General features: G+C 43.5%; 1 protein-coding gene across 1 annotated transcript in view; it reads left to right on the forward strand.

Moving 5' to 3' along the window:
- Positions 1–549: 549 nt before the first annotated feature.
- The window catches only part of cabp4 (calcium binding protein 4), a gene marked incomplete at both ends in the record, with an annotated part of 35,006 nt that continues 17,807 nt past the window's right edge, over positions 550–17,748 (forward strand). The window contains 3 exons of the mRNA XM_080760466.1: positions 550–575; positions 1,747–1,800; positions 2,851–2,983. Coding sequence (XP_080616592.1) covers positions 550–575; positions 1,747–1,800; positions 2,851–2,983 — 213 coding nt within the window. The remainder of the gene's footprint in view (positions 576–1,746; positions 1,801–2,850; positions 2,984–17,748) is intronic.

The raw sequence follows: 17,748 nt of genomic DNA on the forward strand, positions 1-17,748 counted from the left end.
CTGCTGGTGGAGACCTGTGCCCAAAACACACACTCCTATCCTGCTGGTGGAGACCTGTGCCCAAAACACACACTCCTATCCTGCTGGTGGAGACCTGTGCCCAAAACACACACTCCTATCCTGCTGGTGGAGACCTGTGCCGAAAACAGACACTCCTATCCTGCTGGTGGAGACCTATGCCCAGAAGGGCTTTCTCGTTCAATTTTATTTTCCATCTCTCAGGGCATTCTAGTTCAATGCACACGCACGCGCACACGCACACGCACACACACACACACACACACACACACACACACACACACAGCTGATGGTAATACTAATAACGTTAGTGGATGTATTTCTACACGTGCCAGCAGCCATTGAGAGCCTAATGCACAACCTGGCACACACAAACACCTATAAATGGAACCGCCACGCCAAATTAACGGCGTTACCCTCAGCCGATATAAAAACGCTCAGTCAGTCCCCAGGCAGCGCCCCCCGCCCATATACAATAAAACACTGCAGTGCAACGTTAACTACCTCTCTTTTCTTTCCAGGTGAGCCGTCATGTCCGGGAAAGGTTCCCCTACCAGGTTAGTGCTAAAAGAAATAAAAATCACTCCTTGACTCGAGCACCCATCATCATACATCTGACCACAATACCTGATCACAACAACATCTGAGGCCAGAACCACTTCAAACCATAGCTATATTATATACTCTGTTTGATTGGTGTCCCCCAGGGTTATACCCGGCACCCCCCCTTTTCCCCTCTACTACACCACGTGTCCTTGCCCATCTCCAAATCTCTTTGCCAATCTACAAGCTCACAATGCGTCGCATTGCTTGCAATGCGTTATGAGAACTTATACCGAATGTTATCAGTGAATTTTTGTCTATTTTGGATGAATGTTTGCCTCTTATGACAGACAGTGGTTCTCAACCCTTTCAGGCCGTGATGAGGCATTACATTTTGTTTGACTCAGATAAATATTGTGAAAATAGCAGGTCCGATACAATCTGCGACTCGAGGCAGCGTGAGATTAGCTTGTAGAACATCCATTTCAAAATAGTTCTCTTTCCAAGCGCCAATTTTACAATTTCTCTAAATTTGATAATTTGGCCAATGTTTTCATAGTATAGTTTGATGAATACAATGCAGCAATGTTTTTCTTTTAGGTATTAAAACGATCTTAAAAGTCCTTGAATCATTAGTCACTGTCATCTGGGGACCCACGCAAAATACAAAAAATCATGTGGGGACTGGGGTGGGGGGGGGCGACCCCCCTGGGAGAACTGTGGGGACCCCCCTGGGAGAAGTGACCCACATGGGTTGAGAGCCACTGTGTCTTATGACGTGCTCAGAATAGGGATGCTGGGGGTTCATGTGGTTAAATCATTCAAGAAGGGACCGAGTGCCGCGCTACGAGCTTGTAGATCTATTTTTGAAAAATCTTGAAAATGTGGCACAAATCTTTGAATATATATTCTTTCAGGGCGAACGTTTTTAAGTAAAATCTTTGCATCTGGGAGGTCCCTGGAACAACACGTTTTCAGATGGAGGTCGGCGGCCAATTTCATAGAATAATTTTTGGATATTTTTGGGGTCCTCGACATGAAATAGATTGAGAACCACTGATATAGAAACTTATGTTTTTTTCAGAAAACGGTTAGGATTTAGAAGCCTTTTTTTAGAATCTAGAATGAGGTCTAAATGGGTTTAAATCATTTGCACTGATCAGAAGCTCTTTTCTTGTCTTCCAGCCTCTCGCCAGCCGCCGATGCCTCTGCTGCAGGAGGCTTGAAGAAGAAGGCCAGGTGACTGCTTTTCTCTGTATTTAATAATCAGGAGTCAGGGCTGATATCTAGATGCTGTCGAGCAGAAACAAGACCGGTGTTGATTTCGTCAACTAAAAACTATGACGGAAACATTTTCGTGGAAATACAGTAGCAGATCTACAAGTTCACAACGCATCGCAGCACGACGTGTTGCAGACTTATAGATCGGCTGTTTTCAGCATGCAACCAGGTGTAAAATCAGCCATTACGACACCATCAAGGCCCACCAAAATTTTAGTCGACTAAATCAACTGAAGATTTAGTTGACTACAACTTCAAAGAACTTTATTTTTCCTTTCGGAAACTTCTTTTGTGCAGTGGTAAAGACAACAGAGATCACAGTACACACAAACACAGTTACTATATAAAAGTTCATAAAAACGACTTTTCAACAGGAACTACTTAAAAGCATAATATATTTAAGATCTGTTCTATAAGTACTAATGATTAAAATCTAAATATTTACTGTATGCAACCTATGCGTTCACTATATAGTCCATCAGGTGGAAAGGGGGGGGGGGGGTTGTTTGTTAGGGAATTGACCGACAGTTTGGGGATCTGATGGAGTTAGGAGGTTTAGTCAGAAGCGCTCAAGTTCGTACTTGTCAGTCATTTGTGACTCTTTTTGATGCAGAGACAGTCATGGCGACAAGGCCGACAATTAGAATTTAGGGAACTATAGCTTTTTCTTTGTTGCTACACTAACAAGTCAGTGTCCTTGATTGGTTGAAAACAGACCTCAGCAATAGGGCCTGTTTGCTTAAAAGGCCTCGCATCATTTATCTCCCTTTTGAAGTAAATAGCTGAGGTAACCTGTTTGGGATCGCTTTCTTTGAGCCTCATTGCCTTTCATCAATTACACCACTCAAGCTTGGCAATCACTACACAAAGGAGGGAGAAGGGGGGGGTCATTAGGGTAAATTCTAAGAATATCACAAACATTGCACTTGCGTGGCGTGCTGTGAAGATGTTGGACCCGAGTGGTCAGCCTGGATGAGCTCTAGCTAAACTCTGAATGCACTCTTACAGCGCCACAAAGGCCGGCGCGGCCAAACCAGCTCGGGGGGCCAGCCTGGAGGGCTCTGAGCCACGCCGCAAGGTCAGCATAAACACAGCCAAGGCCGCTGCTCAGGTCACCTATCTCAACAAACTCTTCGGACAGGTCAGTCTACTCTACGCTACACTGCCGCTCAGAGCTTTCATTAATTAATTCACACGTGCTGTTCGGTTTCCAGTGGTGGAAAAAGTACTCCTTTTTTTATCTAAATATGGACTGCCGTGATTTTACAAACTCTAAAACATGATCATCAGGTACTATGATTATACTAGAGAAAAAGACGGAGAAAGACGTTTTTCCAAACAAAAAAAAGTGTACAGAAAGTTGTATGTGGCCACACTCACCAGTTCATTAAGTATGCCTGGTTTGCCTGGTGGGTGGTGATGGGTGGTGAATGTGATCCACCTGAACTGAAGCCGCACCCACAGCTATTGTTGTATGATAACGGGGGAGGGGTTAGTGGAGGGGATCATATCGTGATGTCACTATATCACTATCATTTTGATTGGGCCTTTAGACCTGGGCCTCGATTGGGCCTTTTGAGAAACCAAAAATATACAGGGAAGACATATTTCAATATTCAAAACCGTACCTAGGGGTCTATTAGAGTAATAATATTGTTAACTCCATAGATGCATACAAAAAAACCCCTGCATTGTAGAAGTACTCTGTTACAAGTAAAAGTCAGATAGAGAAAGGAGGTCCCGCACACTTGTCTTGGCTTATATAACGCTATAGTTTATTAGGCTACTGAAAGTACTCAGTAGCCTATAATAAACTACTGTTATGTAAGTGAAGACAGTGTGCGGGACCTCCACTTGTTGCCGGCTGCGCTGTCCTTGTAGGCGTGCAGAAGGACTCTTTTCTACAAGCAAAAGTCCGGAACCTACAAATTCTACAAATGTCTTCTAAATCATGACGGTTTTCTGAAAAACCCCATGTTTCTGTATCAGTGGTTCTCAAACTATTTCATGTCAAGGACCCCCAGAATTATATGTAATTGGCCGCCGACTCCCATCTGAATATATGGAGTTCCAGGGACCTCCCAGAAGCAAAGATTTGAGTTAAAAACGTTTGCTCTGAAAGAATATATTCAAAGATGTGCGCCACATTTTCACGATTTATCAAATATAACAGACCTACAAGCCCATAGCGCGGCACTCGGTGCCGTGCTATGAACTTGTAGATCTGCTATTTTTCAACATTTAAAGTACAACATAACGCTTAAAACACCAAAAGGGGTTCCCGCCCAGAATGGGTTTAAAGTACCTAAAAGTAAAAGTATACTCATTGTGCACTGCAGAAATGTCAAATGTATAAAAAGATCTTTTGAAACTAGCAGATCTACAAGCTCACAGCATTGTGAGCTTGTCACATTGAGATTGTAGATCTGCTATTTTCATCAAATGGCCGAAATGTATATAAGGCAAGTGGTTCAAGGAAGTTTTGTAATAATAATAATCAAAATCTACAAAGTAAATAGTAACTAGTTTTGTGGTGGAGTAAAAGTACTATATTTGGAGCCGAGATGTATAGTGGAGTAGAAGTAAAAGATTGGAAATTGGAAATACTCAAGTGCAGTACAATTTGTACAAATATCTCAACATTGTACTGGGAACCTCTATGGGGACCTACCACGGGTCAGAGAGAGAAGGGCACTGCGTCAGGCAGGCACCCAGAACTTCAGGCAAGTAAATTGACCCTATGGGAGCCAACCCAGGGCAAAGCCAGGAAGGGAAAGAAGCGTACCACCTATGTAGACGTGCTGCGACGCGACAGCTTGGCTGACAATAGCTCAAGAACCTGACGTTGGATAGGAAATTGTGGAGGGCAGCGATCCAGGAATCCCGAGTTGGTGTTGGCTAGACCTCACTCTCGCAGCAACTAACTCTACAGTATATGAGTGAATTTCCACCACTGTCGGTGGTGGAAAGTAAGTGGTTTCGTAAGTTGAAAGTTGTGGTTCCAAGCGTCCTCAATACAGTGCTTGGTTTATAGTGCGTACAGTGTTGGGCTCTCACTCAGGGGACCTCCACGCTTGCCCTACTTCTTTAGAACGTGCTAGTACGCTGTAACTGTGGGCAGTGATAAAGTGGTGGTACTGCTACAGTACAGTACCATGGTGTGTGCTGTACCATGACCTATATGAAAACCCAAAAGGTGTACAGTAAGAGCCATTTTGAGCCTTCGTGTTATTTCGATGACGCCACTGAAGGGCTAAATTGGTCAATTTGTCAATCAACCCAAGGCCAAGGTTTCCAAGGTACAGGTATTTAACCCCTGCCTCGCCTGTAACCTAACCCGGCTGACAGGAAAAGCTAAACCGTTTTAGACTGTTTTCGAAGGGCTCGTTATGTTTATTTATATGCTTACGACTTTGGACGGAAAAATAAATCATTATTTTCAACTGGATGGACACGCTTGGACATCAATCTTTGAGCACACGTAACTTTAATCCCCGACTGTCGCCATCCAGTAGGGCCAAATGTACAGGACTTGGGCGCTGCCTACAAGAGGAATGAATCACGACGATGATGCTATTGGAAAATGCCAGAGAGGAGATTGATGCTACGATCCCTCATCTAATCTTGAGGAGAGTCTCCTGTAGATTTATCCATCCACCAGTTGCTCTCCTGAGTCTCCTCACAAAAAAGATATTCCTTCATTGGGAAGTGACTCCACTCCACACAAGAAGTGACAGTGTGGACATTAGGGTCGGCTCCCATTACGCTATACACAAACCTGTCTGCCTGCCAAGATGGCCGCGGGGCGTCATGGAATATCTGGGGCAAGCACAACTGAAAATGAGCTTGTTCTAACGACTATAGGCTACTACCAAGTAGTGGGAAGACAAAGTGATTATATGAAACTTTAAGTAAACTGGCCATAATAATAGCCATAATAATTGTTGTCCATTGTCCATTTAATAATTGATGCATCAAAACGTGTAATAATTAGTTTATAACAAGATTAATATAGATATATATCGATATAAACAATTTAAATCGATTTAATAAAAATTTATCGCGATCAAAACAGCAGAGGACGCAATCGAGTTAAAAATAACCTCCATGGGACATTACAAGAAGAAGATTTTCCTTTTACACAGCTCTGGTACAAATGTGTCCGTAAATCTAAGTTTGTCCAAACATCACCACACTTGCTGCTGGATTTTTATGTCCTCAAAATGTGTTTTGGTCAAAATTGAGCACCTTGGCCTGAAGCGAAATTTGGCCAAGAAAAGAACGAGCGCCTGTCCAACTCCAATCACGATAGAAACATTTGTTATCTGTAATGTCTGAACCGTCCTGCACGGTCTAGACCGGGGGGACAGGTGTCTGAACCGTCCTGCGCGGTCTAGACCGGGGGGACAGGTGTCTGAACCGTCCTGCACGGTCTAGACTGGGGGGACGTCAAATGGTCAGCCTGCGGGGACAAGAAAACTATATTTATGACCGTCTATATGTCGGTAGGACAGACACACTCAGGCTGCTCTCTCTCTGCCTTAAAGCTGCTATAAGCAATAATAATGTCAATTTTAATGACCTTTTATTTTATTTTCAAAAACAATGTAGTCTCTGTGACACATCTAGGCCATAGAGTAATAAAAGGATAGAGACTGAACCCATGAATCCACTGGTCCGTCCGCCTGCAGTTCACGCTCCAACCACTAGGGTCGAGTGCTTCAACGCTGGAGAGCCTCTCTGGGGTCTTGATCAAGTCCCAATGAGGTGCTTTCAGTGCAGTCGCTACTACGCAATGCGAGTAGGGCAACACGCCGAGGGGGGCAACACAATGTGCCAAAAAGTGCCAAGCCGACCTCTCAAAATAACTTCCTCCGCGGCTCCGCTGCGTAATAACGAGCCGCCGTGTGCGTCCTCACAAACAGCCGTGTGCGTCCTCACAAACAGCCGTGTGCGTCCTCACAAACAGCCGTGTGCGTCTCCACAAACAGCCGTGTGCGTCCTCACAAACAGCCGTGTGCGTCCTCACAAACAGCCGTGTGCGTCCTCACAAACAGCCGTGTGCGTCCTCACAAACAGCCGTGTGCGTCTCCACAAACAGCCGTGTGCGTCCTCACAAACAGCCGTGTGCGTCCTCACAAACAGCCGTGTGCGTCCTCACAAACAGCCGTGTGCGTCCTCACAAACAGCCATGTGCGTCCTCACAAACAGCCGTGTGCGTCCTCACAAACAGCCGTGTGCGTCCTCACAAACAGCCGTGTGCGTCCTCACAAACAGCCGTGTGCGTCCTCACAAACAGCCGTGTGCGTCCTCACAAACAGCAAAAATAGCTGATCTGGATGAGGAATAGCAGCACTCTTGTCGGGAGGGGGGGCAGCACAAATATCCTACGAGTAGGGCAACCAAATGGTCAGCTACGTCCCTGGGTGCTTTAATGTTAATATTAACACATACGCTCGGTATGTGTTAATATTAACATACACGTTCATGTACGGCTGGTAAAACCCAGCACTTTAATGCCAATCCCATGTACCGGTATGTCCGTGTTACGATCTTTATATTAAAGTCTCATCTGTGTTATATTTACCGCATAGGCAGCCGTCATCTTAGAGCGGGCAAAAAGTTGCATATCAAGAAGAAACGCCTTGCTTTAAATGTGTTTAACCTGCAAGGCCCCAACAAATGACAGCATTTCATACAAATTATTTCAAATTCTCCCCGGGCAACTCAGCACATTGTTCCACTCTTAAGGACAAGATATCATGGCCGAAAAGTTTTCTCTCCATTCAGCTTGATTAATGGCTATGGGAGCTATAAATACAGACAGTGTGAAATGGCCGTGCGTAATCACAGCTGTTCTCGCGCCGTGCCAAAGAAAAAGTGTGAAATTGCACTTCTCTCTTCTCTCTTGCCGTTCTCCTCATTTACAGGTAGAATGAAGCCAGGACAAGGTCTATCAATATATATATTTTTAAATCCCAATATAATTTTTATACGTTTTTAGATTTTATGCCAAAGATAAAACAAAACACAGCTCAGCTACGAAACGTTGCAAAACAAAGGACACAGATAGAAACTCCACATACCTACATCGGACCATAAAATAAAATAGGTCTATATGGACACATTGTTTGGTGCTTGACAGCCTGTAGACGGGTGAATAAATACACCAAAAAAATATCCTACTATAAATGCGCCACGTCTCTGCGTGTCTATATATATACAGTATGGGCAGAAAGGGACCCAGACGGATAGTTAAAATGGGTGCTATGACAAGTTAACAGGTATTATTAGGTTCCCACGTTGCATCACTCTGAAGTAGGCCGGTGGCCGACGGGCACGTACAGGTCTAGTAGAAATGCACTCAGTCGAGGTGCCAACTCACGCCTTGTACACAAGTAGCCCATACATACATACTTATAGTTACGTCATCAAGAATGGTTGTCCCTGAAAACACTGACATGCAGACATCTTATTGGCCGGTGGAAAACACAGACATGCAGACATCTTATTGGCCGGTGGACAACACCGTCATGCAGACATCTTATTGGCCGGTGGACAACACCGTCATGCAGACATCTTATTGGCCGGTGGACAACACCGTCATGCAGACATCTTATTGGCCGGTGGACAACACCGACATACAGTACATACCCAGCCGATCGCAGTACTTGCGTCACGTGCTCTGCTTGTGCAAGTACTAATACAGTAAGGGGAAGGTAAAAAGTAAAGTAAAATAAAGTAAATTAAAGTATTGATGATCCTACCCATCAAGGTTAGCGGTGATACTTCTGTTAAGGGACCCTAGTATCAAGGGGTCAGCTAATTGAGGGCCAATACATTGCAAATATGGGTCCCATATTTTGTATAGAAAGCATCTGTTGTGGAGCGTAGCAGGCAGGTTGGAAATTCCAACGGCATAATTATTCAAATGGATATTTAATTTAATGGTGTTTCTATCCTTTCATAGCGAACCATGCAGTCGGGCTGCCGTTCCACAACTTAGTTTGAGCTTCATAAAAGGCAGAATCCGAGCAAAGGTGCGGCTTTATAAACCTGATGAAACTAATGCATTTGCATATTTCTGTTCGGACAGCATTTATACGAGCATTCTTTATGACTGCAGAGTTTTCATGCCTTTCCGTGCGTGGGTCTCTCTCCGGTAGATTGTGTGTGTGCCACTGTGTAACGTACAGTAGCACAGAGCCTGTGCTTCCTAGGCAATCTTCATAAGAAATGGAATTTGCGAGGTGACACATTTTGTAGTTTCGTCAGAGAGCAGGGTGAAGGAATGCAAGAAATGTAAGCTGTGGGAGCACCTGGCACATTTGTTCATGCACAACGGGTCGATCCGGCCCGCATGAAGAAGTTTTCTTTTTTTTTGCCCAGTCGGCTCGTGACCTACAACGATTTGACAGCCCTGGTTTAGACCCTGGGCACCGTTTCCCGTTTACATGTGTTCCATGTCTGCTTATGATAAACCAGTTTCCTTTTGTTTGTGTAGTTGTTTATTTGGGCTTCTCTTAAAAATAAAAATAAATAAATCCCACGATTTTTGCAAACCATTTTTTTCACCCAGTGTCAATTATCTAATGTAATCCTGGGCTCTACACTCCCTCTGCCAACCTGGGGAGAGAAACGGACTGACCTCATGCTTCCTACAATGCATGAGGAGTCCAAGCCAGGGGGGGGGGGGGGGCGTTTCCCCTGTAGGACGTACAGGATAGCGTGTGGAAGGAACACATTATTCCAACCAGTTCCTTTCCCCTCCATCAGGCTGACCGGGGGGGGGGTAGTTTGGGCTTGCTTCCTAATGTATTTTTAAGATTTTAATACGTCATACTGTAGATGATTGACGTCACCAGTGGTGACACACAGTGTCTTGGATGGAGGAGTGTGAGACGGCCTGGCATCGCCCCCAACACTATGACTCAGACATATTGGTTGGATCGCCGGTACAATGCAGGGGGGGATGAATGAGGTATTTGATTTTTATTATGCTCACTAGTGCTTTCCTTAGAACTACTGCAAAGTCATTCTATTTAGTGGGGGGGAACTAATTCCCAATTTTTTAAATATATTTGTCAATTTTTTATCAGTGATATGGAAATATGGGAGGTATTAGGCAGGTAACCAGAATTGCAGTTTCTCTGTACAAGCAGTTTGTACTTAGACATGCATGGCTTAATCTTTGATGTGCTACTGGCAGGATCAACCAGGTAGCAAAAACGGTGACTCATTTTTGCAGTGGGTGACTGCATGCTGCTGTGCCAAGGCAATGCAAATAGTCAATTAGAATAGGCCTAATATCTTATATAAATTAATAATAATGTCAAAACACTTGTTTGCATCCAATAATGAGTATTTATATCAAACCATGACCTCTTTAAATCTCTATAGGCCTAGTAGCCCTAAAAGTTTCAGCACAGCAAATCACACAAAATCTTTTCATCCTGAATGAACACCATTACATTAGCCATGGAAATGTGTGCAGTGAGGTTAAAATATGGCTGAGCACGGTATGGATTCATTCAGTCCGACAGCCTAAACCAGTGGCTCCCAATATGGGGTCCGGGGACCCCCAGGGGTCCTTGAGCCAAAAACTGCACGAGCAAAAGTGCCAAATGATTTTAGACCCATCGCCCTCACTCCTCTATTAAGCAAATGCATGGAGCGTGTAGTGAGTAAGGCTAAGTGCATCGCCCCAAATGCAGTTTGCTTATAGAGCCAGTCGAGGTGTAGAGGATGCCACTGTAACTTTATTGGACAAAATACATCGTCATTTCGACAAACCCAAAACATACGTCCGTGTCCTTTTTATGGACTTCTCCTCTGCTTTTAATACGGTCCAACCCCATCTTCTCCTAAAACGCCTCCTGTGTGACCTGAACGTCTCATTTTGTGGATTAGGGAGTACCTGAGAGAGAGAGAAACCCCAGCCAGTCTGTATTAATAACACTCTCTGACTGCCTTGTCCTAAACACTGGCGTGCCACAGGGGTGCGTTTTATCCCCTCTGTTATTCTGCCTATACACAAATGAGTTGAAATACAACAACAAAGACTTCTCTCTCATAAAGTACGCTGACGACATGGCCCTGCTTGCCTGCCTGCAGGATGTTTCCAGTCCCTCTTACTCCCAGCACATCGACCGTTCTTGACCTTAATGTCACTAAGACCAAGGAGCTGTGCTTGGGAGGGGGGTCAAGAGCAGAGGGCTCAGGGTCCATCTTTAGGCCTGTTACTATGAGTGGGGAGGAAGTGGAGCAGGTCAGTGACTTTAAATATCTGGGAACAACCTTGGACAATAAACTCACCTTTCAGACCAATGCAGTTAACATCTACAAAAAGACAAGGCAGCGGCTTTATCTTCTCAGGAAACTGATAAACTTTAATGCCAGTAAACACACCCTGACCATGGTCTATAACTCACCTTTCAGACCAATGCAGATAACATCTACAAAAAGGCAAGGCAGCAGCTTTATCTTCTCAGGAAACTGAGGAGTTTTAATGCCAGTAAACACACCCTGACCATGATCTATAGATCACACACTGAGTGTTCTCACTTTTAACATCATGTCCTGGTTTGGGAATCTCTCAGTTAGAGATAAAAACAAGCTCACCCAGGTAGTCAACCAGGCAAGTAAGACAAACCATTGCAACTTCAGGACATATACAACCGTTGCATAACCAAAAAAGCAATTCAGATTTACAATGATTCTACCCATCCTCTTCACTCTGAATTTGACTTGTTGCCATCGGGCAGGAGGCTTAGGGCAAAATTAGCTAAAAAGAAGGGTTACAAAACTTTGTTTGTGCCAACTGCGACATTTTAAATAAAAAAATGTTTAAATAGTCTAATCCCCACTGCTCATGATCACTGTTGCTGTGTTAATGTGAATGCATTTTATATAGTATTTTAATGCACCCGTGTATTTTTTGTAATGTTTTATTGTTGTAACTGACTGCCGTTGTGCAGTTTTCTTTATCTCTATCTTTATCTTTATCTTTGAGGGAGTTCCAGGGGGACCCGCAGCTAAATGATAGTTTTACACTCTCAGAGTTAAATTAACATTGATTTTACAATATACATTGGTGGTCCCAGTGATAGAAATGCCATTAAATGTGGGGTCTGTAGACTAATATGCATGTCAAACTGGGGGTCCTTGAAATGAAACGGGTTGAGAATCACCGCTAGAGCCGTAAAAATCTTCTCTTATGGGGGTCCCTGCATGGCATATCTTTTCAAATGGGGGTCCGCGGGCTAATTAGTGTCAATTCGGGGGACCTTGGCGTGAAAAGGTTTGGGAACCACTGGCCTAAACAGTGACCACAGATACAGACAACATGCAATAGCTAGGGCTGTCACCGTTACACATTTAAGTTGATGATGAATTGTCAAATCATTGCGATTGACGATTTAATTGCGTTTTCTTTTTGCATTGAACATTGGAACGTTACAATGTGTATTATTGTATATTTTATTATATATTTGACAAATAACTTAACCCATTTTGTGCGGGAACCCCTTTTGGAGAGTGGCGTGCTACGAGCTTGTAGGTCTGCTATTTTTGAAATATCAAGAACGACTGACATAGAAACATAGCTTTTTCAGAAAACTGTCAGGATGTAGAAGACATTTTTAGAATCTGATCTCAGGTCAAAATGGGTTAAAGGTCGTATAGACAGTTCTTTAAGTTTTTTAGATGTAAAATAATTATATATATAAATTATTTTTATTAAAAAAATTACCATAAAGTCGCGTATGTTCTGAGGGGCGTGGCTACCGTTACAGTCTATGAACGGGATCCCCCACCCACTCGAGTCAAAATAAAAACCAACGAAGAAGAAGGGGGGAAGTCCCGCCTCGTTGTCTGGGCCAGCCAATGGCTCAGCTGGGCCCAAACGGATCTAGAAAGATGGCGATTTACAATTCAAGGACTGACAGGCTTAATTTTACGTCCATATCAGACCCGGAGAACGCTTTGTCCATATTTCTTTACAGTCTATGATCTGCCCCTATATTATGATGCTGGGGTGTTCTCCTGCAACACACTACACTCTTCCTTTGGTTCCCACTGGGAGACAGATTTGCATTCTGTTTGGAAACATCATTCACTCTGTACAAAACACTGGACGTTGTAAATATACAAAGAAATCACTGAGACACTTCATATTTTTTTCTTTCCAAAAATAATTGGGGGCCAGATACTCACTTTGAAGATGAAATCCATTCTTCAGTTTTTTCTATGACTACAAAGACGAAACGGCCGGGCTCTCTAGCCCATTTTGACCTGCGAACGATTCTACAAATGTCTTCTAAGTTTTCAGAAAAGCCCAATGTTTCTATGTCCGTCGTTCTCAGGACCCCCAAGATTATATGTAATTGGCCGCCGACCCACATCTGAAAATATGTTGTTCCAGGGACCCCCCAGAAGCAAAGATTTGAGTTAAAAACTTTGGCTCTGAAAGAATATATATTCAAAAGATTTGCGGCACATTTTCACAAAAAAATAGCAGACCTACAAGCTCGTAGCGCTGCACTCGTTGCCGCGCTATGAGCTTGTAGATCTGCTATTTTTCAATGGCTAAAGTATAACAATGCTTAAAACACCAAAAAGGGTTCCCGCCCAAAATGGGCTAGACTCAACTCACACAAGACACTCCAGAATATTCTTCAGACTGACACACTATGCATAAATCTCCTTTGGCTGGAGCTGTTGCTCTGCCTTACATAATTATTGCCTTGTCGTCACAAGCACAAGGTTTGAATTGAAAACGGCTCCGTTGGTCACGACGACACTGACATTATTCATTGAAACTTATTTTGTGTGTGTTTGGCACCGTTCTTCACTTCTTCTTTGGCTATAGTTCTAGTGCTCCGGGAAGAGAGATGTGGGAGATTTACGTAACGCAACACACGCCAACGTGGGCTCAAGGTTATATACTACTAGTACTTAGCCCATCCCTTGTGTCTTTTTTTTTGCACATCGACTAGAAATGTGTCACCCCAGAGGAACACGGTTAGTTGACTGCCCTATAGCAGGTTTTTACACACTATCAGAGTCCCGAACACTGCTAAGAGCATCCCTGGTGAATAGAATCCTATACACTATACAGCCTATTCACGCAAGATACAAGGCTCTTAGGAAACAGTGTATAATGAACCTTTTATTATTTTTATGTTTTTTATCATGGATCCTGATCCAACTTATTGTAAAGCAGAGCCACAGGCATTTCTAAATGGGTCAACGAAGGGGGGGGGAAAGGAAAACATCAAATGAGAACCCACAGGATTAGCATTAAGCCTCAGAAGAAAACAAATAAATCATTATTATTATTATTATGGGACTTTTCCATCAATTACTGTTGTGTGTTAAGAAGCGAACTGGTTCCTGTTCTACTTCTACCTCGTGTGACCTGCTGCCTCCTGTGCCACTGCAGACTGCACGACACTGTGATCTATGATGGCAGGGATGGGCAACGTTGATGGAGAGAGAGAGGGGACACTATATTTTACACACTCACTCCAGAGTAGCAAAAAATTGCCGATCTACACGCTCAAAAGCTTTTGAGCGTGTAGATCGACTATTTTTTGCAAATTTGAATTGAAATCCTGAATTATTGTTTTTGCTGTGTTTTAATTGGAATAAAAAAAATAATAATAATAATAATTTAATTTCAAATGCCTTTCAAATTAATTTAATTATAGTTAAGTTGACACTAATTAGCCCACGGACACCCATTTGAAAATATATGCCAGGGACCCCCATAAGAGAAGATTTTTACGGCTCTAGTGATTCTGAACGCGTTTAATTTCATGGACCCTCAGTTTGACATGCATATTAGTCTACGGACCCCCCATTTAATGGCATTTCTGTCTCTGGGACCCTGAATTTATATTGTAAAATCAATGTAAATGTACCTCTGAGTGTACAAAATGGAACCAAATGGACCCCGTTAGGATCCATTTGATAAGCTAGTTAAACCGTACTCTAAAACGTTGTTTATTAACCTAATGTCGGCATGGAACAAGCTCCCACTGTACCTTCGTCAGGCAGCCTCTGTAGACATTTTTAAAGCACAGCTCAAGACCCACTTTTACAACATTGCTTTTAATTGATCTTTTATTATACTATATTGCATTACTGCTTGTTTTTTAATGTCGTTGCCTTGCTTTTCTTTTTTATTCTCCATTGTTCTGTAAAGCACTTTGAGCTGCATTTCATGTCATGAAAGGTGTTATACAAATAAAGTTTTATTATTATTATTATTAATGTATGCATGCCTTAAAACCCCCAAAGTTAAACCAACTGTACACGATACCTTATGCCTACCTTATGCCGTAACCTAAAACAGACATGGTTATATTTTGTGATCACCGATTTTTGATTGATTAATTTAATACTTTATTAAGAGTTTGCAAAGACAAGCACATCTTGCTGTGGGGGGAGGGGGGGGGGGGGGTTTGCAGCCACCAGTGTAAGAGCGGTTTTGAAGGAGAGTTTAGGGTAGAGTTGTTCCGTTTAGGGCCGATACCACCCTCAAGTACTCTTACTCGGTACTCGGAACCGGCCCCGATACTTTGACACGAGTACCAAAACATTCAGTTGACGCTATAGGCTGAACGAATGCAACAGGAGCAAGTCTGACCCAACACTGCAGCAAAGCCCATTTACAAGCATAAATGACAACTGACAAGTGTAGGCATGACAATGAAAGTAAATTGTGGAAAAAGGGGGTAAAATAAGTAGTTACTCAACGAAAATAAAAAGTACTCGTATCGGTACTCTGCCACAGCTAAATCTGGGTTGAACGTGGTTTGCGGAGCCCCTCTGGTGTGACGTCATTGACATTTTTGAAGTAGTTTGACAAGCAGTAGCCTGGTCAGTTTGTTTTGGGATGTCTGGAGCCTATGTTTTTAAGGCCTTACCCTTAAAATACTGCTGCAGCCTGTTCGACAGAGCAAAGAATATTGGCATTGTGCAAACAACGGAAACTTCAATGTCAATGTTTCTGAAACCCCCCCGAAATACATTTTGGTGGTCCACTTCTGTCGACAGTGTGGCTGCCACAGTTTCCAATGCCAAACTTTGCATGGAGTCGTCGACATGGCCTGCACTGTCCTGCAAAACTCTGCCCATCCATGAGGTGAAACACCTGTTTTCTAGTCCCCTGTGATGATGGGACCTACTTTCCATGGCACGTCCTGAGCAGTCGTGGCAGACTGCTCTGCATCGACTGAACGGCCGGGGCCATCTCATGTGACTTTCATTTTGCCAGTAGCAGTTAAAAAAAAGAATAAATAGAAAAATGAAAACACCTTGCTGCGTCACATAGGCTATAGAGCACCGAAGTCTGACGTCACTTTCAGTAGAGGGCGCCAATACACAGGTTCATGTATTTTTTTATTTGCAGTGAAATCTCCATAGGGCGATTTTAGGTCGCTTCATATAAGAACTGTGTTTGGCTGTGTGTCGTTAATGATGTCCATTCATATTTGATACAGCCAGTTTCTGGAGAAAATGGAATTAATGTGGCCGCAAAAGCCTTGAAACTACATATGAAGGCAATGTCGCTGCTAATATACGTCACGCCCAGCTGTCAACACATTGCGTTCCTGAGATTCCTCGTTGACGTAAGCTCAGCTGGTGGTGACTCGACTCGTACTAACCACGAAACATTAAATATCAATACAATAACATTTTAAATAAACATAATTAACATTCAGTTTCTGTTGTGCGACGGGAAGATGCAGCCTGCCTAGCCGGAAATGTAGTCTCTGGGTTGTTTCTAATGCTTATTTTGTTACTCTTTGATATTTGTACATTTCCACTTTCAGTCGATGCTTCATATCCAAAGACCAGATCGGTTTATTTTTCAATTACAGTTCTTATATGAGGCGATCTAAAATCCCCCTATGGAGATTACAATGCAAATAAAAAGTACACAAACCTGTGGATTGACGGCCTCTACTGACAGTGACGTCAGGACTTCGGTGCTAGTCTATACCATATGACGCATAGCTGTCTGTCTGGGCTACCATAGACTCATGGCTGTCTGTTTGGGCTACCATAGACTCATGGCTGTCTGTCTGGGCTACCATAGACTCATGGCTGCCTGTTTGGGCTACCATAGACTCATGGCTGTCTGTCTGGGCTACCATAGACTCATGGCTGTCTGTCTGGGCTACCATAGACTCATGACTGTCTGTTTGGGCTACCATAGACTCATGGCTGTCTGTCTGGGCTACCATAGACTCATGGCTGCCTGTTTGGGCTACCATAGACTCATGGCTGCCCGTTTGGGCTACCATAGACTCATGACTGTCTGTTTGGGCTACCATAGACTCATGGCCGTCTGTTTGGGCTACCATACGACTCGTGGCGGTCTGTTTGGGCTACCATAGACTCATGGCTGTCTGTTTGGGCTACCATACGACTCGTGGCGGTCTGTTTGGGCTACCATAGACTCATGGCCGTCTGTTTGGGCTACCATACGACTCGTGGCGGTCTGTTTGGGCTACCATAGACTCATGGCTGTCTGTTTGGGCTACCATACGACTCAGGGCTGCTGCCCTGAGCCTATTATAGTGAGCTACTCCACCCTTACAGCATTCCTAATCTCTGCTGTGACACAAGTATTAATAACCCCTTAGCACGCTTCAGTCATCCCTCATTAGTTCCGATGGGGACGCCGAGGAGGGAGAGACAAAATACACAAAGAAGAAAAATGGTTGCTATAGTTTTTATGTCAGATAAATTATTGCAACACCACAGGGGTGGATACCAAGCACAATGGATTGTTGTACTAATCAGTACACCACGAGCCCATTAACCCATTTAGACCCGAGCTCGATTCTACAAATGTCTTCTAAATCATGACAGTTTTCTGAAAAACCCATTGGT

This window comes from Protomyctophum bolini (genome assembly GCF_963924005.1).
Source record: "Protomyctophum bolini genome assembly, chromosome: 3".
Lineage (NCBI taxonomy): Eukaryota > Metazoa > Chordata > Actinopteri > Myctophiformes > Myctophidae > Protomyctophum > Protomyctophum bolini.